At 36.6% G+C, this 22,715-nt stretch overlaps 1 protein-coding gene across 1 annotated transcript in view; it reads right to left on the reverse strand.

The window, feature by feature from the left end:
- The window catches only part of MEIKIN (meiotic kinetochore factor), a 136,223-nt gene that overhangs the window by 78,999 nt on the left and 34,509 nt on the right, over window positions 1–22,715 (reverse strand). Inside the window, exons 7-8 of the mRNA XM_073802485.1 lie at window positions 20,394–20,458; window positions 10,368–10,438 (exon numbers count right to left, since the gene is read on the reverse strand). Coding sequence (XP_073658586.1) covers window positions 10,368–10,438; window positions 20,394–20,458 — 136 coding nt within the window. The remainder of the gene's footprint in view (window positions 1–10,367; window positions 10,439–20,393; window positions 20,459–22,715) is intronic.

Consider the following 22,715-nt stretch of genomic DNA (forward strand, 5'->3'; position numbering starts at 1 on the left):
TGGCCGTGCTGTGCAGCTTGCAGAATTGTGGTTCCCCGACCAGGGAATGAACCCGGGCCACAGCAGTGAAAGTGCCGAGTCCTAACCACTGGACCACCATGGAATTCTGTTATCTGTCTTTTTGATTATAGTCATCCTAGTGGATATGAAGTCATACCTCATTGTGGTTTTGATTTGCATTTCCCTAATGACTAAGGATATTGAGCATCTTTTCATGTACTTATTGGCCATCTGTATATCTTCTTCAAAATAATATAAGGAAGTTCTCATAGACCAGCATCCCAGAAATGGTAAAGCTATAGTCAGGAAGAGAAACTTAGGAACACAGCTTTTGAGAAGGGGCAGAACATGCAAGAGCATAAGAAATGGCATTTAATGTAACATGTGACACACAAATTATAAGATGCTTGATTTGTATAGAAAGGTGTGCGTGTGTGTGGTTGTGTGTGTGTGTGTGTGTGTCTGTGTGTGTGTGTGTGTGAGAGAGAGAGAGAGAGAGAGAGAGAGAGAGATAATGGAGTATGAAACTGAGACAGCATGCATGGAAACAGGAAAGGGAAATGTAACCAGGAGGAAGCAAAGAAGCATGGAAAAGAAAACATAGAAGTATGTGGAAGATTTTTCATTGCTTTAGGTTAAAAAAGTGAAATTCAGGTCAACTTCAACTAGATCTCTATGTCACAGGGAGCTCCAGTTGCCTACTGAGTTACATTCACTATTCCCTCTTCTTTCCTTCTATTATTCCCATTAGCCCTAAAAAATGGTCCCACATATCCCATCTTTAAAACAAAACAGAATAAATTTCCTCTGACCCTGCCTCTCCCTCTAGTTACTGTTCTTTTCCACTATTTCCCATCAGAGTTAATCTCTATAGATAATCATTACTTCCTTACTTTATTTTTTTCTTTTTTTCCCACCTTTATTGAGGAATAATTGACAAATATAATAATATATATATTTAAAGCACACAAGTGATAATTTGATATACATATACATTGTGGAATGATTACCAAGATCAAGGTAATTAACATATCCATCACCTCAAATAGTTAACATTAGTGGAGTGTGCATTGTGAGAAAGCTTAAAATATATTTTCAGCAACTTTTAAAATATACAATACCATATTATTAACTATTGTCACCATGCTAATGTCAGACCCTCAGAACTTATTTTTCTTACAACTGAAAGTCTGTAGTTTAACCTACATCTCACCATTTCCTCATACCCCAGACCCTGGCAACCACTGTTCTATTCTCTGTAATGAAATTGGCTTTTTCCCCCCACATATAAGCAATACCATACAGTATTTATCTTTCTCTGGTTTATTTCACTTAGCATAATGCCCTACGGGTTCATACAGATTGTCGCAAATGGAAAGATTTCCTTCTTTTTATGGCTGAATAATATGCCATTTTCTACATCTATATCACATTTTCTTTATCCATTCATCCAGTGAAGGACATTTAGGTTGTTTCCATATCTCGTTATTGTGAATAATGCTGCAATGAACATGGGAGTGCAGATAACTCCTCAAGATACTTATTTCACTTCGTTTGGATACATACCTGGGAGTGAGATTGCTGGATTACATGGTAGTTCTATTTTTAATTTTTGGAGGAACTGCTATATGGTTGTCCATAATGGTTATACCAATTTACATTCCCGCCAACAGTGTATAAATGTTCCCTTTTCTCCACATCGTTGCCAACATTTGTTAGCTTTGGCTTTTTGATAATAGCCATCCTAACAGGTTCAAGGTGATATCTCATTGTAGTTTTGATTTGCATTTCCCTTATGATTAGTGATATTGAGCACATTTTCATGTACCTATCGACCACCTGTATATGCTCTTTGGGAAACTGTCTATTCAGGTACTTTGTCCATTTAAAAATTGAATTATTTGCTTTTTGCTCTTGAGTTATATAGGTTCTTTATATATTTTGGATATTAATCCCTTAGAAGATATGCGATTTGCAAATATTTTCACTCGTTCTGTAGGTTACCTTTTAAATTTACTAACTGTTCCTTTTCTATGCAGAAGTTCTTTAGTTTGATGTAGTCCCACTTGTTTATTTTAGCTTTTGTTGTGTGTTCTGGTGCCTTATCAAAGAAATCATTGCCAAGACCCATGTCAAGCTTTTTCTCTATGTTTTCTTCTTTGAGTTTTTAGGGTTTCAGGTCTTATATGTAAGTCTTGAATCCATTTCGAGTTAATTTCTGTGACTAATGTAAGATGGGGTTCCAATTTCATTCCTTTGCATGTGGATATCCAGTTTCCCTATTACCATTTATTGAAGAGACTATCCTTTCCCCATTTTATGTTCTTGGCACCCTTGTCAAAAATCAATTGGCTAGGGCTTCCCTGGTGGCGCAGTGGTTGAGCGTCCACCTGTCGATGCAGGGGACACGGGTTCATGCCCCGGTCCGGGAGGATCCCACATGCTGCGGAGCGGCTGGGCTCATGGGCCAGGGCCGCTGAGCCTGTGCGTCCAGAGCCTGTGCTCCGCGACGGGAGAAGCCACAGCAGTGATAGGCCCGCATACCGCAAAAAAAAAAAAAAAAAAATCAATTGGCTATACGTGCGTAGGTTTATGTGTGTGCTCTCTACTGGTCTATGTGCCTCTTTTTGTGCCAGTACCATACTGCTTTCATTTCTATAGTTTTGTAATATAAATTGAAAACAAGAAATGTGATGTCTCCAGCTTTTTTCTTTCTCAAGATTGCTTTAGGTATTTCGGTTCTATTGTGGTTTGATATAAATTTTAGAATAGTTTTTCTATTTCTGTGAAAAATGTCATTGGAATTTTGATAGGGATTGCACCGAATCTGTTGATCACTTTGGATAGTATGGACATTTTCACAACACTAATTCTTCCAATCCAAGAATACGGTATATTTTTCCATTTATTTCTGTCTTCTTCAATTACTTTCATCAATGTCTTACAGTTTTCAGTGTACAGGTCTTTTACTTGCTTGGTTAAATTTATCTCTAAGTATTTTATTGTTTTTGATGCTACTGTAAATGGGATTTTAAAAGGAAAAACCTGTTTTACCTCTTATGAGTCTTTCTCCTGTGAGTCTACTTTACTACTCACACAAAACCCGCACGGTCTGGTCACCAAATGTGTGTGGGGGTTTCTCCAGAACAAGCAATTTTCTACAATGCCAGCTAGGCAGCCTACAGTTCAACTCAGTACTAACACTATCTTCCTGGGGATAGTTTCAAATCCCACAGGTTAAGGGCTCAGTCTCACAAGACTGTTCCCATCCTACTTCAGATGACAATTGTGAGTAGTAGGTTACCCACAACTTCTGTCTGATTTGGATACAAATCAGAGGTTCCCATCACCCCCACCTCAGATTTGATTAATTTGCTAGGGCAGCTTACAGAACTGAGGGAAACACTTACTTACATTTACCAATTTATTAAAGGATATATACGAACAGCCAGATAAAAAAACACATAAGGTGAGGTCTGGGAGAGTTCCAAGTGCAGGAGCTTCTGTGCTCAACCTGGCAGCTCTCCGTACCCTCTACTATTGGGACTTTTATGGAGGTTTCCTCACATAGTCATGATCAATTATTAACTTCATTTCCAGCCCCTCACCACTCTCTGGAGAAGGGGAGGCTGTGGGCTGAAAATTCCAAGCTTCTAATCATGGCTTCATCTTTCTGGTGACCAGTCCCTATACCAGAGCCATCCAGAAGCCCATCCAGAGTTGCTTCATTAAAACAAAATATCCACTAGTACTCTTATCACTTAGGAGTTTACAAGGTTGTAGGAGTCCTGTGTCAGGGATGAGGTCAAAGACCACATACTAAAACAAAGAGATGCTCCTAGCATTCTTACACTTAGGAAATTATAAGGGTTTAGGAGTTCTGTGCCAGAAACTGGGGGCAGAGACCAGTATATATATTTTTTCTATTATCTCACAGGATTGCCCTCTAATTTCTCTTTCAGATAGTTTTTTGTTAGTGTATAGAAATGAAACCGATTTTTGTATGTTGATTTTGTATCCTACAATTTTATTGAATTTGTTTATTAGTTCTAAAGGTTTTTGGTGGAGTCTTTATGGTTTTCAATATAGGATCAAGTCATCTGTAAACAGAGATAATTTCACTTCTTCCTTTCTTAATTGGATGCCTTTTATTTCTTTTTCTTGCCTAATTGCTCTGGCTAGGACTTCCAATACTATGTTGAATAGTATAGTAGAAGTGGCAAGAGTGGGCATCCTTTTCTTATTCTTGATCTTAGAGGAAGGGCTTTGAACTTTTCACCACTGACTATGATGTTAGCTATGCACTTGTCATATATGGCCTTTATTATGATGAGGTACATTCCTTCTATACCTAATTTAATGAGAGTTTTCATCATGAAACGATGTTGAATTTTGTCAAATGCTTTTTCAACATCTATTGAAATGATCATATGGTTTTTACCCTTCATTCTGTTAATGTGGTGTATCACATGAATTTATTTCCCTATGTTGAACCATCCTTGAGTCCCAGGGATAAATCTCACTTGATAATGGTATATGGTCCTTTTAATGTGTCCTTAAATTTGGTTTGATGGCATTTTGGTGAGGATTTTTAACATCTATGTTCAGTGGGGATAGTGGCCTGTAATTTTCTTTCAATGCCCTGATCTGAATTTAGTAACCGTGGTAATGCTGGCCTCAGAAATGAGTTTGGAAGTGTTCCTCTTCAACTTTTTGGAAGAGTTTGAGAAAGACTCATATTAATTCTTTAAAGGTTTGGTAGAATGCACCAGTGAAGCTAGCTGGTTCCTTTTTTTGCTGGGAAATTTTTAATTACTGATTTAATCTCCTTGGTCATTATTGGTCTGTTCAGATTCCCTATTACTTTGTGATTCAGTCTTGGTAAGTTGTACATTTCTAGGAATTTATCCATATCTTCTAAGTTATCAAATTTGTTGATATATAATTATTCATAGAAGTCTGTTATGACTCTCTGCATTTCTGTGTTATCAGTTGTAATGCCTCCTCTTTCATTTATAATTTATTAATTTGAGTCATCTCTCTTTTTTTCTTAGTCTAGATAGAAGTTTCTCAATTGTTCATCTTTTAATGAAACCAACTCTTAGTTTAGTTAATCATTTTTATTGTCTCTCTAGTTTCTAGATCATTTCTTTCTGCTCTAATATTTTAATTTTCTTCCTTCTGCTAACTTTGGACTTAGTTTGTTCTTCTTTTTCTAGTTCCCTGAAGTATAAGATTAGGCTGTTACTTGAGGTCTTAATTTTTTCTTAATGTAGGTGTTTAATGCTATAAACTTCTCTTGTAAGGCTGCTTTTGATGTATCCCATAAGTTTTGGTATGTTGTGTTTCCATTTTCATTTGTCTCAAGATTTTTTTTTTTTTTTTGCCGTACGCGGGCCTCTCACTGTTGTGGACTCTCCTGTTAACGGAGCACAGGCTCCGGACACGCAGGCTCAGCGGCCATGGCTCATGGGCCTAGCCGTGCCGCAACACGTGGGATCTTCCTGGACCGGGGCACGAACCCATGTCCCCTGCGTTGGCAGGCGGACTCTCAACCACTGCGCCACCAGGGAAGCCCTCAAGATATATTTTTTAAATTAATTTATTTATTTTTGTTGTGTTGGGTCTTCGTTTCGATGCGAGGGCTTTCTCTAGTTGTGGCAAGCGGGGGCCACTCTTCATCACGGTGCGTGGGCCTCTCACTATCGCAGCCTCTCTTGTTGTGGAGCACAAGCTCCAGACGTGCAGGCTCAGTAGTTGTGGCTCACGGGCCTAGCTGCTCCGCGGCATGTGGGATCCTCCCAGACCAGGGATCGAACCTGTGTCCCCTGCACCAGCAGGCAGACTCTCAACCACTGCACCACCAGGGAAGCCCCCCCCCGAAGATATTTTTAATAGCTCTTTTGATTTATTCTTTGACTCATCGGTTTTTCATAAGTATGTTGTTTAATTTCCAAATATTTGAGTTTTCCAGCTTTGCTCTTATTGTTGATTTTTAGTTTTATACCATTGCAGTCAGAAAATATACTTGATATAATTTCAATCTTATTAAATTTGTTAAAGACTTGTTTTGTGACCTAACGTATGATCTATTCTGGAACATGTTTCCTGTGCATTTGAGAAGAATGTGGATTCTACCGTTGTTGGGTGGAATGTTCTGTATATGTCTGTTAGGTGCATTTAGTCTGAAGTGTAGTTCAAGTCCATTATTTCCTCACTGATTTTCAGTCTGGATAATTTATCCATTTTTGAAAGTCAGGTATTGAAGTCCCTTACTCTTATTGCACTGCTGCCTATTTCTGCTTTTAGATCCGTTAATAATTGTTTAATATACTTCAGTGCTTCAAAATTCAGTAAGTATATACTTACAATTGTTATATCCTCTTGATGAACTGACCCCTTTATCACTATATAATGGCATTCTTTGTCTCTTATTACAGCTTTTGACTTAAAAATCTATTTTGTCTCATATAAGTATAGCTACCCTTGTTCTATTTGGGTTTCTATTTGTATGGAATAACTTTGTCCATCCCTTCACTTTCAGCCTTAGTGTCCTTAAAGCTTAAGTGGGTCTCTAGTAGACAGCATATAGTTATTTTGTTTTCATTTAGCTGCTCTATATCTTTTAAATGAAGAATTTAAAACATTTACATTTAGAATAATTACTGAGAGGTGCAGACTTATTGATAGTAAGGACTATCACCATTTTGTTAATTGCTTTCTGATTATTTTATAGTTCCTTTGTTCCTTTCTTCCTCTATTGCTGTCTTTCTTTGTGAATTGATGTTTTTTTTTTCTAGTGGTATGCTTTGATTCTTTTCTCTTTATCATTGTGTATCTCTCACAGATTTTTGCTTTTTGATTACCTAAGGCATTCATAATACATCTTATAATAGTCTACTTTAAGCTGAAAACAAATTAACTTCAATTGCATTAAAAAGTTTTACACATTTACTTTCCCCTCCACACACACATTTTATATTGTTTATGTCCCAATTTGCTTCTTTATATATTTTATACTTTCTCAATTTCTATAACTCTTTAACCTATTCCAATCTAGTTTCCTTACTAGTCCACTAAAATTATTATTGCCAAAGTCATCAATTTCCTTCTTGATCCTAAATGCAATTGACTTTTAAAAAATTAACAAACTTCATATTTTACAGCAGTTTGAGGTTCACAGCAAAACTCAGCTGAATGTACAGAGTTCCCATATACCCCTTTGTCCCCAATCATGCACAACCTCCCCTACTATTGACACACTACACCACAGTGGTACATTTGTTAAGATAGATAAACCTATACTGACATGTTATTTTCCTTCTTCCTGAAGAACTTTAAATAGTTCTTATAAGGCAAGCCTACTGGCAACAAATTCCCTCAATTTTTGTTTGTCTGAGAAAGTATGTATTTCTCCTCCACTTTTGAAGGATAACTTCACAGGGTACTGAATTCTAGTTGGTGGTTGTTTTCTCTCAATACTTTAAATATTTCACTTCACTCTCTTCTTGCTTGAATGGTTTCTGAGGAGAGGTCTGTAAATCTTATCTTTGCTCTTCTATAGGTAAGGTGTTTTTCCTTCTGGCTTCTTCCAAGATATTTTCTTTGCTTGATTTTCTGATGTTCAAATCTGATATTTCTATATGTAGTTTTGGGGGCATTTATCCTGCTTTGTATTGTCTCAATTTCCTGGATCTGTGGTTTAATGTCTGACATTTTAATTTTGGAAAATTTTTAGTCATTATTGTTTCAAATGTTGCTTCTGTTCCTTTCTCTGTTTCTTTCCATCTGGAATTCTAATTATGTATATGTCACACCTTTTGTAGTTGTCCCACAGTTCTTTTTTTTTTTTTTTTTTTAGTCCTTTTTTCTCTTTGCTTTTCAGTTTGGGAAGTTTCTATTGTCATGTCCTCAGACTCAGATATTCTTCCCTTAGCTGTGTCTATTCTACTACTGAGTCCATCAAAGGCATTCTTCATTCCTGCTATAGTGTTTTTGATCTCTAGCACTCCTTTGATTATTTCTTAGAATTTCCATCTCTCTGCTTATATTGCATGTTGTCTACTTTTTCCTATAACTGCCTTAGCACATTAATCATAGTTATTTTACATTTCTGGTCTGATCATTCTAACACTACTGCCACATCTGTCTCTGGCTCTGATGCTTATTCAGCCTCTTTAAACAGTAATTTTTGCCCTTTAGTATGGCTTGTAATTTTTTGCTAAAATGTGGACATGATGTACTGGGTAATAGCAACTGTGGTGAATACGTCTTTAGTAATGCACTGATAAATTGTAGGGATGGAGAAGCATTCTACAGTTCTATGATTAGGTCTCAGTCTTTTATTGAGCCTGTGCCCCTGGACTGCAAACATCACCGGTTCTTCTCAGTTTTTTCCCCCTTGAGTTGAGACAGGATGGCTAGAAAGGACCATCTTGTAGTAATCGGGTACTTCCATTCACCCATGTGGAAGGCTAGAGGGAGCTGGAATTGAATAATTTCCTTCCTCCACTTGGAAGTGGAGAGCTGGCTGGAATCAGGTACTTCCCCTCCCCAGGTAGGTTAGGCTCTGATAAAACCCCAGCAAGTTAGGCTATTGTAAAACACTTTCTGTCGAGGGCAGGCTTTGTTAAGAAGAACAGAATATTCTGATGTATTTCAAAATGGTTCCTTTTCCCTTTCCACTACCAGAAGCATGAGGGTATTCTTCTCTGATTTTCACTGTGAGGATCTGGTAGAGTTTCTGGAGGTAAAACTCACAAAAGTGTGGAGGTTCCTCTGATGACTGGGTCCCTCTTGAGTTTTTAACTTTCAGAGTTGTCCACACTGAGCCTTTAGCAATTAATCAATCACACTTTTGGGTTTCCCACCCCAGCACTGGTTCACAGGGAGGTTTCTGTTCATGTGTTTCTGCTCTGGTAAGTCATTATTCTATGTATCCACCTGTCTGTCTTTCCATATTTTGGTGTAGCAGTTGACCATGTGACCTTACTTACTTCTTCGAAAGATCTATAAAGAGTTGCTTATTTTTCAGTTTGTTCAGGTTTCTACTTGTTGTTAGGACAGAGTAGTGACTTCTAAGTTCCTTTCATGTTGGACCAGAAACTGGAAGTCTTCCAATTTTTCAAAATTCTTTATAACACTGGACCTCCAAGCAGCACCCAGCATAGTTGGCTACTCTCCCTTTAAGGAGCAAAAGCTCTCCTCCTTTACCTTCTATGATACCATATGCTGTTTATTTTCCCTGTTCTCTCTGCCCACTTTTCCTTTTCCATGTGACTGTAGAGTTTTTCAAGAATTGATCCTGGACCCCCTTTTCTTCCTTACTCTCTAGATACTCTTTCCCAGGTGATTTCACCCATTACCATGAATTTTTAAATATCTATAATATTGTATACTCCTGTTCTGTTTTCCTGACCTGGAAACTTACAGCTAATGGCCCTTCCAACATTTTCATCTTTATGTGCCTTCAGATCTCCTGCCTTTCCTATCACATTATATAGCACCTTTATCCATCAAAGCTGCTTAAGACACAAACCTAGAAGCCTTTATTGACACCTCTCACTCTTTCATCCTCTATGTCCAATCCATAAACTCTATAGGTAAAATTATCTTCAATCCACGCATATTATTCCATCTCTCCTACAAAACATCCTAGTTAAAGCCACCACAATCTCCCACCAAAAACCTTTGCAACTTTCTATTAATGAATCTTCCTGCTGACACTCTTGCCCTCTTTCAATTTGCTCCCCAAAGTATATAGTGACCATACGGTACAGTGGAAAAAGTACAGGTTTTAGATTGAGAAAGACTTGTCACAAGCTCCTCAAGCATATTGGTTAATATCTAAACCTCATTTTTCTCAGCTATAAAATTGCTAAAAAATAAAACAAATGAAAAACTTACCTGATAGGAATGCTATAAAAAACATATAATGAAAAGGATAATAACACTTTACTCTGAGTAGCCACTCAGAGAGTAGCTCCTGTTATATACATAATCAAGTCTGAATTCCTCCCCAAAGACCTCTAGATTCCAGGCCTAATGTACTGATTTTCAGTTCCTTCGTATAGAACACTGTTCTGGCTACAAAGCAAATGTGTTATTTTCACTTTAAATTATTAATAGACATCCAATTTAAGGAAATTGGAAAATTTTAAAGTTTTAATCCTCTTTCATTAACTTTATATAGAGTATATATTCATGCAACAATAATGCAATCTAATTGCTAAGCTCCAAAAATATTTTCCATTATTGGCTTAAATAGCTGAAAAATAATTCCTATAAAAGTGTTGTTTAAAAGAAAATAGTATGTCCCATATTAATGAAATTTATGGTTTATAAGGTTATTCTGCTTCAATACTTGCTTTTTTCTTTGTTTTTTGAGGGGTTGAAGGGTAATTTTTCTCAGCAAGTAAAACTCCACAAGATGCATTATCTATAATAAAAATATACTTTAGTATTTTCATTATTTAACCTGTCATGAACTCTAAGTACAGAAAAGAGAACTCAAATTTGAGGAAAAAATGGATTTTAATGACTATGATTTTGTAATAGTTTTAGAAGAAAAACTTAATGTATGTTGAACAACCTGACTTGCTACAGAAAGGAGAAAGAATTCTTAAAAATACCTTTATCTCAAGAGCTCCAGGTTTCACAGAAGTAAATAAACTGTATATAAAAGATTTACCTTTCAATTAGTAGAGAAAGTTGCATGTGATTAGAATTCTTCATTAATTATCCTTCCATTTATACTATCCTGTATTTTCACTCTCTCCCTTTCTACTCCAACTTTCCTACCAGCACTTAAAACATACTCAGGCCTCTTTCATCTTACCAAAAACTTTATCTGTACCCCAAAACCTTTCCTGCTACATAGATCCCAATAGCCTTTCAAATCACCTCCTTCTGCAGTCCACTATCCACACTGTATACCTAAAATACAAATCTAATATCATCTGCTTAACACTCTTTAAAGGCTTTCCACTGCCCTCAAGTTAAAACTTAAGCTTCTTAAATTGGCATACAAAATCCTATTTTTATAATCCCTGTATTGCTTACATATTTCCAGCCTCATTGCAGAGATTAAACATAGGATGCCCACTTAAATGTGAAGTTCAGATGAATCACAAATTCTTTTTAGTTTAAGTATTTTCTGTGTAATAGTACAGCCTAGGCAATGTTCATGACATAATTATATTAAAAATTATTTGCTTCTGAATTCTAATTTCACTGGGCATTGTGTATCTTTATTTGCTAAATCTGGTAAACTTTGAGGCTAATCATTCCTCTCATCTTCATCTCCCAATGTAGAGAGAAGCTGTAGGTTTGAGAGTTCTGTAAAAGATAAAATTAGTACTTAGAGACAGAAATGACAAACAGGAAGGTGTTGAGGATGATCCCATGTTTTGGTTTATTAAGCTACATTTGTTGAGACGGAGGACACTGGAGGAGGAAGACTAGGTTAGGTCTTGGTTGTAACAATTCTCAGTCATCAACCCTTGTTTTATTTGATCTCTTGGAATATTTTGTTACAGCTGTTTCTAAATGTTGAAGTGTTCCATTTACATTCTTTTACATGTCTCTTTTCTATTTCTTTTCTCTTCCTAAGTGACTCACCTACTCTAACGGCTTCAAAGCATCTATACCTGACTCTAAATATTTATCTGCAGCCCCAGTCTCTGCCCTGAACTCCAGACTCTGTGTCACAAACTGCTTTCACAACATCTCCAGCTGAAGGTTAAAAATCCTCTTAATGTTTTAATATTTTCTTAAGGTACTCCATAGGTACAGTAATGGGAACAAATCTTATATTTACATGTATTCGTCCATATAATTATCACCCAGATCAAGACATAAAATATTTCCAACACCCCAGAAATTTCCTATATGTTTTTTCCCAGTCAGCAACCCCTTTTTAAAGATTACTACTATTCTAACTTCTGTTAGCCAGAATAAGTCTTGCCTGTTCTTGAACTTTATATATATATATAAAATAAATGAGTATATACCTATTTGTGTTTCCATTCTTTCATGTAACATTATGTACATGAGCTGACAGATCAAATTTAATATGCATAAACCAAAGACTCTTAATTATTCTCCTAACTTGCTCTGCCCTACGATGTTCCTATCTCAAGAAATGATACCACCATTCATCTAGTTGCTCAAACCAATAATTTAAGAGTCATTCTTGACTTTTCTCTCTTACCCAACAACCAACCTATTCAGGAAATCCTGGCCCATCTGCCTTTAAAATATATTCCAAATCAGACCACTGCTATCACTTTAGTCTCAAACACCATTATCTGACCATTGCAATAGTTTATTTCACAAGGTTTCCTTGCTTCCACTCTTACCCCTTAGTCTATTATCCACATAGTAGCCAGAGTGATAATTCTAAAATATGTACCTGATCATGTCATTCCTCTGCTCTAAGATGCACTTATCAACACATTTAGAAAAAAATCCCTACTCTTTGCGATGGCATATGAGACTACATTATACCACTTGCTCACCGACTACAATTTCAACCATTCATTTTTATTTCCTCATCTTTCTCCAGTCACACTAGCCTCTTTTCTCTTTTTCCAACATGCTAAACACATTCCCATCTCATGGTCTTTTCACTTGTGATGCCCTTATGCCTGGCATGCTCTGCCACCAGATTTTCACATGGCGCACTCTGTCACTTCATTCAAGCTCTGTGTGAATGTCACCTCCTCAGAGAGGCCTATCCTGATTAGCCTGTCTAAAACAGCATCCCTAGTCACACACTCTGTTTTTACCCTTCTTTATTTTCCCTCATTACTCTTATTTTTGATGTTGTGATATATGTATTTGTTTATCTGTTTTTATCTGTTTATTTTCTTTCTTTCTCCACTATAATATAAACTCTGTTAGGGCAAGAAATTTGTCATGTTCCCCAGCAACTAAAACAGTTTGTGTTACACTGTAGGTGCTTAATAAATATTCGTTGAATGAGTGGAATTAACGAATGATGAGATAAGGTGTCTCTGAAACATCCAAGCGGAGATGTCCAGCAGGCAGCTACATATAAGGGTCTTACCTCAGAGGAGAGTCTAGAATGGAAAATTTGGAAGCCCTACCTTCTATAGGACACTTATACATATCACGGAGTAGACTGAACAGAAATTAAAATCTAGGAATCAGCCTTTAAGAACTCCCACATTTAATAGCTAATAGCAGTAGATAAGATTGCAAAGAAGACTGAGCAGGAGATGTCTGAGAAGTAATTTCTTGTTTGTTTGTTTCTATTACTAGACTATGAACCCCTGAGGGCAGGAATATAGTCATTTCTTGGTTTCCTAACACTTAGTAAAGAGCCTAACAAACAACTGGAACAAACTTGGATTTGCTGAATTAAGGAATGTGTAAAAAATAACTCTAGAGTAAGATGTAATTTATTTAATTTGAAATTTTAAGTCAATCAACCACATAAAAGTAAGAATACGCAAGCATACATAATTACAGAATCAATATTCTGCCTTACTACCAGGCTTTATAAATAATATTTTCCACAGCCAAAATCTGGCAAGAACTAGGTAAAATCATGATTGTTTTTGATACCCTTACCAACTTTCCCTTTCATATCTTTCTTCCTTTGTTCACAAGTTCCTTAATTGTGATCTGTAAAGCAAATCTTCCTTCTAATGCTCACCCTCCAAAGTAGTAGGTGCTACTCTTTCCAAGGATGTGTGCTTTTACAAGTTTAGTTTTTATCACTAGATTCATTTCCCTTAGAACAGAAACCATCTTAAGCATTTTTATACCCACATTTCCTAACATAATACCTGGCATTTTCTAAATGCTCATTAAGACAACCGCTTAAAGTGAAGACAACACCAAAAAAACTCTTTTTTTTCAGTTCATACAAACATTTATATCTATCAGGAGCAAAACAAGCAATTCTTTAAATTTATCCCCAAACAGATGCTATAAAACTTCTTGAAGAAAATAAAGAAAATAGAAATCTGAAATACAATAGATGTTAATAAGGTTGTAAAGGTCTTGCTATGTTTATTCTAATAGTAAACTAAATAATAGAGGGCCAAAAATGCAAGGCACTTTGTTGATTCTTTTATTTTTCAACCATCACACATAACTCCAATGCATCTGTTTACTGATTATCTTCCTCTCCTCCGAATGAAATTTACAAGGTCAGGGAAAATACATCACTCCCTATCAGTATATATAGTAATACCTAGTACAGAATACATACTCAGTAAATGTTTATTAAATGAATTAATGATGGGTGCTGTGGGGATAGTTAAGACCTAACCTCACATATCTTCATTTCTTAAATACAACCACACTAAAAAGCACTCAATTTCCTGGGCTACCAGTTTTCTTAACAAATACTGCAGCACCGTGACAAAAATGAATAGAGGGAGTCAGGGTCAAGATGGTGTACTAGGAGGAAACAAAATTCGCATCTCCTCACAACTAGGGCATCTAGCTGCCACCGGTGGGGGACCACGGACACCTAAGGGGATGGAGGAACCCCCAATGACTGGTGATCTCTCCTTCTGGCTTGTACCCCCACCCCACCCCACCCTTTTTTTTTTCTTTTTTCTGTTGTGGTTTTATTTTACCTTGTTGCAGATGTTTCAATTATGGTTTTATTTTTCCTAATATATTTTTCATCTTTCTAATTTTATTTTGTTTTTTTATTCTTTGATACTGTACTGCTCCTTTTTTTTTCTTCTTATTTTTTTTTTAACCACACCACGAAGCTTGTGGGATCCTGGTTCCCAATCTGGAGGTCAGGCTGAAGCTCCTGTGGTGGAAGTTCCAAGTCAAAACCACTGGACTAACAGAGAACCTCAGATCCCAGGGAATATAAATCAGAGTGAGGTCTCCCGGAGATCCTCATCTCAGCACCAAGACCCAGCTCTATCCAACTGCCTGCAAACTCCAGTTCTGGATGTCTCAGGCCAAACAACCAGTAAGACAGGAATACAGCACCACACATCAAAAAAAAAAAAAAACAAAAATGAAGCAACAAAAAAATATGTTACAGACAAAGGAGCAAGGTAAAAACCTACAAGACCAAACAAATGAAGGCAAAATAGGCAACCTACCTGAAAAAGAATTCGAGTAATGATAGTAAAGATGATCCAAAATCTCAGACACAGAATGGAGAAAATACAAGAAACACTTAACAAGGCTCTAGAAGAACTAAAGAGCAAACAAATAGTGATGAAGAACACAATTAGTGAAATTAAAAATACTCTAGAAGGAATCAATAACAGAATAACTGAGGCAGAAGAACAGATAAGTGAGCTGGAAGATAATATGGTGGAAATAACTGCCAGGGAGCAGAATAAAGAAAAGAGAATGAAAAGAATTGAGGACAGTCTCAGAGACCTCTGGGACAACATTAAACGCACCAACATTCGAATTATAGGGGTTCCAGAAGAAGAAGAGAAAAAGAAAGGGACTGAGAAAATATTTGAAGAGATTATACTTGAAAACTTCCCAACATGAGAAAGGAAATAGTTAATCAATTCCAGGAAGTGCAGAGAGTCCCATGCAGGATAAATCCAAGGAGAAACACACCAAGACACATATTAATCAAACTATCAAAAATTAAGTAGAAAGTAAAAATATTAAAAACAGCAAGGAAAAAGGAACAAATAACATACAAGGGAATCCCCATAAGGTTAACAGCCGATTTTTCAGCAGAAACTCTGCAAGCCATAAGGGAGTGGCAGGACATATTTAAAGTGATGAAAAGGAAAAACATACAACCAAGATTACTCTACCCAGCAAGGATCTCATTCAGATTTGACAGAGAAATTAAAACCTTTACAGATAAGCAAAAGTTAAGAGAATTCAGCACCACCAAACCAGCTTTACAATAAATGAAGGAACTTCTCTAGGCGGGAAATACAAGAGAAGGAAAAGACCTACAAAAACAAACCCAAAGCAATTAACAAAATGGTAATAGGAACATACATTTCGATAATTACCTTAAGTGCAAATGGATTAAATGCTCCAACCAAAAGACATAGATTGGCTGAATGAATACAAAAACAAGACCAGTATATCTGCTGTCTACAAGAGACCCACTTCAGACCTAGGAACACATACAGACTGAATGTGAGGGGATGGAAAAAGATGTTCCATGCAAATGGAAATTACAAGAAAGCAGGAGTAGCAATTCTCATATCAGACAGAATAGACCTTAAAATAAAGACTATTACAAGAGACAAAGGAGGACACAACATAATGATCAAGGGATCAATCCAAGAAGAAGATATAACAATAGTAAATATTTATGCACCCAACATAGGAGCACCTCAATACATAAGGCAAATGCTAACAGCCATAAAAGGGGAAATCGACAGTAACACAATCATAGTAGGGGACTTTAACACCCCACTTTCACCAATGGACAGATCATCCAAAATGAAAATAAATAAGGAAACACAAGCTTTAAATGATACATTAAACAAGATGGACTTAATTGATATTTATAGGACATTCCATCCAAAAACAACAGAATACACTTTCTTCTCAAGTGCTCATGGAACATTCTCCAGGATACATCATATCTTGGGTCACAAATCAAGCCTTGGTAAATTTAATAAAATTGAAATTGTATCAAGTATCTTTTCCGATCACAACACTATGAGACTACATATCTATTACAGGAAAAAACCTGTAAAAAATACAAACACACGGAGGCTAAACAATACAATACTAAATAAACAAGAGATCACTGAAGAAATCAAAGAGGAAATCAAAAAATACCTAGAAACAAATGACAATGAAAACAGGATGACCCAAAACCTGTGGGATGCAGCAAAAGCAGTTCTAAGAGGGAAGTTTAGAGTAATACAATCCTACCTCAAGAAACAAGAAAAATCTCAAACAACCTAACCTTACACCTAAAGCAGTTAGAGAAAGAAGAACCAAAAAACCCAAAGTTAGCAGAAGGAAAGAAATGATAAAGATCAGATCAGAAATAAATGAAAAATAAATGAAGGTAACAACAGCAAAGATCAATAAAACTAAAACCTGCTTCTTTAACAAGATAAACAAAATGGATAAAACATTAGCCAGACTCACTAAGAAAAAAAGGGAGAAGACTCAGATCAATAGAATTGGAAATGAAAAAGGAGAAGTAACAACTGAGACTGCAGAAATACAAAGGCTCATGAGAGATTACTACAAGCAACTATATGCCAATAAAATGGAAACCTGGAAGAAATGGACAAATTCTTAGAAAAACACAACCTTCCGAGACTGAACCAGGAAGAAATAGAAAATATGAACAGACCAATCACAAGCACTGAAATTGAAACTGTGATTAAAAATCTTCCAACAAACAAAAGCCTAGGACCAGATGGCTTCATGGGCAAATTCTATCAAACATTTAGAGAAGACTTAACACCTATCCTGAAACTCTGCCAAAATATAGCAGAGGGAGGAACATTCCCAAACTCATTCTACGAGGCCACCATTACCCTGATACCAAAACCAGACAAAGGGGCTTCCCTGGTGGCACAGTGGTTGAGAGTCCGCCTGCCGATGCAGGGGACACGGGTTCATGTCCCTGTCCGGGAAGATCCCACATGCTGCGGAGCGGCTGGGCCCGTGAGCCATGGCAGTTGAGCCTGCGCATCTGGAGCCTGTGCTCCGCAATGGGAGAGGCCACAACAGTGAGAGGCCCACGTACTGCAAAAAAACAAAAAAAACAAACAAAATACCAGACAAAGATGTCACAAAGAAACCACAGGCCAATATCACTGATGAACCTAGATGCAAAAATCCTCAAAAAAATACTAGCAAACAATCCAACAGCACATTAAAAGGATCATACACCATGATAAGTGGGGTTTATCCCAGGAATGCAAAGATTCTTCAAAATATGCAAATCAATCATTGTGATACAACATATTAACAAACAGAAGGATAAAAACTATATGATCATCTGAATAGATGCAGAAAAAGCTTTTGACAAAATTCAACATCAATTTATGATAAAATCTCTCCAGAAAGTAGGCATAGAGGGAACTTACCTCAACATAATAAAGCCCGTATAAGACAACCCCCCAGCCAACATCGTTCTCAATGGTGAAAAAATGAAACCATTTCCTCTAAGATCAGGAACAAGACAAGGTTGCCCACTCTCACCACTATTATTCAACATAGTTTTGGAAGTTTTAGTCACAGCAATCAGAGAAGAAAAAGAAATAAAAGGAATCCAAATTGGAAAAGAAGAAGTAAAACTGTCACTGTTTGCAGATAACACGATACTATACATAGAGAATCCTAAAGATGCTACCAGAAAAGTACTAGAGCTAATCAATCAATTTGGTAGAGTAGCAGGATACAAAATTAATGCACAGAAATCACTTGCATTCCTATACACTAATGATGAAAAATCTGATAAATTATTGAAACACTCTCATTTACCATTGCAACAAAAAGAATAAAATACCTAGGAATAAACCTACCTAAGGAGAAAAAAGACCTGTATGCAGAAAACTATAAGACACTGATGAAGGAAATTAAAGATGATACAAACAAATGGAGAGATATACCATATTATTGGATTGGAAGAATCAACATTGTGAAAATGACTATACTACCCAAAGCAATCTACAGATTCAGTGCAAGCCCTATCAAACTACCAATGTCATTTTTCACAGAACTAGAACAAAAAAATTGCACAATTTGTATGGAAACACAAAGGACCCCAAATAGCCAAAACAATCTCGAGAAAAAAAAACAGAGCTGGAGGCTTCAGGCTCCCAGACTTCAGATTATACTACAAAGCTACAGTAATCAAGACCATATGGTACTGGCACAAAAACAGAAATATAGATCAATGGAACAGGACAGAAAGCCCAGAGATAAACCCACGCACATACGATCACCTTATCTTTGATAAATGAGGCATGAGTATACAATGGAGAAAAGACAGCCTCTTCAATAAGTGGTGCTGGGAAAGCTGGACAGCTGCATGTAAAAGAATGAAATTAGAACACTTCCTAACACCATACACAAAAATAAACTCCAAATGGATTAAAGATGTAAAATGTAAAATGTAAGGCCACTCTAAAACTCTTAGAGGAAAACATAGGCAGAACACTCTATGACATAAATTACAACAAGATCCTTTTTGACCCACTTCCTAGAGAAATGGAAATAAAAACAAAAATAAACAAAGCTGACCTAATGAAACTTCAAAGCTTTTGCACAGTAAAGGAAACCATAAACATGACTCAAAGGCAACCCTCAGATGGGAGAAAATATTTGCAAACGAAGCAAGTGACAAAGGATTAATCTCAAAATATACAACAGCTCATGAAGCTCAATATCAAAAAAACAAACAACCCAACCCCAAAATGGGCAGAAGACCGAAACAGACATTTCTCCAAAGCAGACATACAGATTGCCAACAAACATATGAAAAGGTGCTCAACATCAGTAATCATTAGAGAAATGCAAAACAAAACTACAATGAGGTATCACCTCACACCAGTCAGAATGGCCATCAACAAAAAATCTACAAACAATAAATGCTGGAGAGGGTGTGGAGAAAAGGGAACCCTGTTGCACTGTTGGTGGGAATGTAAATTGATACAGCCACTATGGAGAACAGTATGGAGGTTCCTTAAAAAGCTAAAAATAGAACTACCATATGACCCAGCAATCCCACTACTGGGCATGGACCCTGAGAAAACCATAATTCAGACAGAGTCATGTACCACAATGTTCAGTGCAGCTGTATTTACAATAGCCAGGACATGGAAGCAACCTAAGTGTCCATCAATAGATGAATGGATAAAGAAGATGTGGCACATATATACAATGGAATATTACTCAGCCATAAAAAGAAATGAAATTCAGTTATTTGTAGTGAGGTGGATGGACCTAGAGTCTGGCCTACAGAGTGAAGTAAGTCAGAAAGAGAAAAACAAATACTGTATGCTAACACATATATATGGAATCTAAAAGAAAATGGTTCTAATGAACCTAGGGGCAGGACAGGAATAAAGACACAGACGTAGAGAATGGACTGGAGGAATGGGGAGGGGGAAGGGTAAGCAGGGATGAAGTGAGAGAGTAGCATTGACATATATACACTACCAAAGGTAACATAGATAGCTACTGGGAAGCAGCTGCATGGCACCAGGAGATCAGCTCCGTGATTTGCAACTACCTAGAGGGGTCAGATAAGGAGGGTGGGAGGGAGATGCAAGAGGGAGGGGATGTGGTAATACATGTATGCATATAGCTGATTCAGTTTGTTATACAGCAGAAACTAACACAACACTGTAAAGCAATTATACTCCAATAAAGATGTTAAAAATAAATAGAGGATTATGAAAATGATTAGTTTCATTACTAATTACCTGATTCTGAACTTGCAGTACTCTTTGGTTTTGGAGAAATACTTTGGTCTGCTAACATCATCATGCTAGAATAAGAACAAATTAATGGGATTCTTTTACTCTTTCAGTAACTTTTGAGAATCCTCAAATAATACTTAAAGACATTTTTATGCAATCAATTATCCTATAGAAAAAATAAAGCTAGTTAGAAAAAATGCTAACATATCTATATGAACAAATAGTTTCATAATAAAGGGCAATATACTTATACGTTCATCAGTGTGAGATAGTATGTGTAGAGGACAAAGCATAGTATTTAGAATCAGACAGACGTTGATTTAAAGCTCAGTTCTGCTACTTACACTTCAGTGGCCTTGGGAAAGTTACTTTACCTGTCTTGAGTCTTGATTATCTCATTTATGGAAAAGGAATAGCAATCTTGTTTACCAGGATTCTTTTTTTTTTTTTTAAGAAATGATACCTCATTACCTTTTTAAAGAAAATATTTATTTATTTATTTATTTATTTGGCTGTGCTGGGTTTTAGTTGTGGCACGCAGGATGTTCTTTGTGGCATGCAGGATCTTTTTTTTTAGTTGCAGCATGTGGACTTCTTAGTTGAGGCATGCTGACTCTTAGTTGCAGCATGACTCTTAGTTGTGGCATACATGTGGGATCTAGTTCCCCAGCTAGGTATCGAACCTGGGCCCCCTGTATTGGGAGCGTGGAGTCTTACCCACTGGACCACCTGGGAAGTCCCTTGTTTTCCAGGATTCTTGTGGTAAGGATCTCAAGTAACATTAGAAATAATACTAAAAAAAATTAATACTCTGTTCTATTTTATACTTTCACAAATGAGACTGACCCCAATCTTATCGAAATGTGTAAAAGAGGATTAGCTATTACAAGAGGAATACAAAAGAATCAAACCCTCAGCCTTTGACCACCAAAGTGGAATTTCTGAATCCCCAGCAAGACAGTGGAGTTGAAAACTGAATGTGAGAAAATGATTTTTAAATTCCTATTACTGCTTTAGTGAAAAGTTGAACTCAGTATGCAAACAAGTATTTTATTCCTTCATATTTCCTCTTTAAATTCATCCTGTTAAAAACTATAATTCAAGCCTGGAAATGGAAACAATCTAAGTGCCCATCATCGGATGAATGGATAAAGAAGATGTGGCACATATATACAATGGAATATTACTCAGCCATAAAAAGAAACGAAATTGAGCTATTTGTAATGAGGTGGATAGACCTAGAGTCTGTCATACAGAGTGAAGTCAGAAAGAAAAAGACAAATACCATATGCTAACACATATATATGGAATTTAAGAAGAAAAAAAAATGTCATGAAGAACCTAGGGGTAAGACAGGAATAAAGACACAGACCTACTGGAGAACGGGCTTGAGGATATGGGGAGGGGGAAGGGTGAGCTGTGACAGGGCGAAAGAGAGTCATGGACATATACACACTAACAAACGTAAGGTAGATAGCTAGTGGGAAGCAGCCGCTTGGCACAGGGATATCGGCTCGGTGCTTTGTGACCGCCTGGAGGGGTGGGATAGGGAGGGTGGGAGGGAGGGAGATGCAAGAGGGAAGAGATATGGGAACATATGTATAACTGATTCACTTTGTTATAAAGCAGAAACTAACACACCATTGTAAAGCAATTATACCCCAATAAAGATGTTAAAAAAAACCCCAAAAACTATAATTCAGAAAGACACATACACCCCCATGTTCATAGTAGCACTATTCACAATAGCCAAGACATGGAAACAACCTAAATGTCCATCAGTAGATGAATGAATAAAGAAGATGTGGTACATATATACAATGGAATACTACTCAGTCATAAAAAAGAACAAAATAATGCTATTTGCAGCAACATGCATGCAACTAGAGATTATCATACTAAGTGAAATAAGTCAGAAACAGAAAGACAAATACCATACTATATCACTTATACATGGAATCTAAAATATGACACAAATGAACCTATCTATGAAACAGAAACAGAATGACAGACATAGAGAACAGACTGGTGGTTGCCAAAGGGGAGAGGATTGGGGGAGGGATGGAGTGGGAGGTTGGAGTTAGCAGATGTAAGCTTTTATATATAGAATTTATAAACAACAAGGTCCTACTGTATAGCACAGAGAACTATATTCAATATCCTATAAAAAACCATAATGGAAAAGAATATTTTAAAAAGAATGTATATATATGTATAACGGAATCACTTTGCTGCACAGCAGAAATTAACACAGCATTGTAAATAAACTATACTTCAATAAAAAATATTGGAAAAAGGAATCAGATACAAAAAAATAAATTCATC

The sequence above is a fragment of the Tursiops truncatus genome, chromosome 3 (genome assembly GCF_011762595.2).
Source record: "Tursiops truncatus isolate mTurTru1 chromosome 3, mTurTru1.mat.Y, whole genome shotgun sequence".
Lineage (NCBI taxonomy): Eukaryota > Metazoa > Chordata > Mammalia > Artiodactyla > Delphinidae > Tursiops > Tursiops truncatus.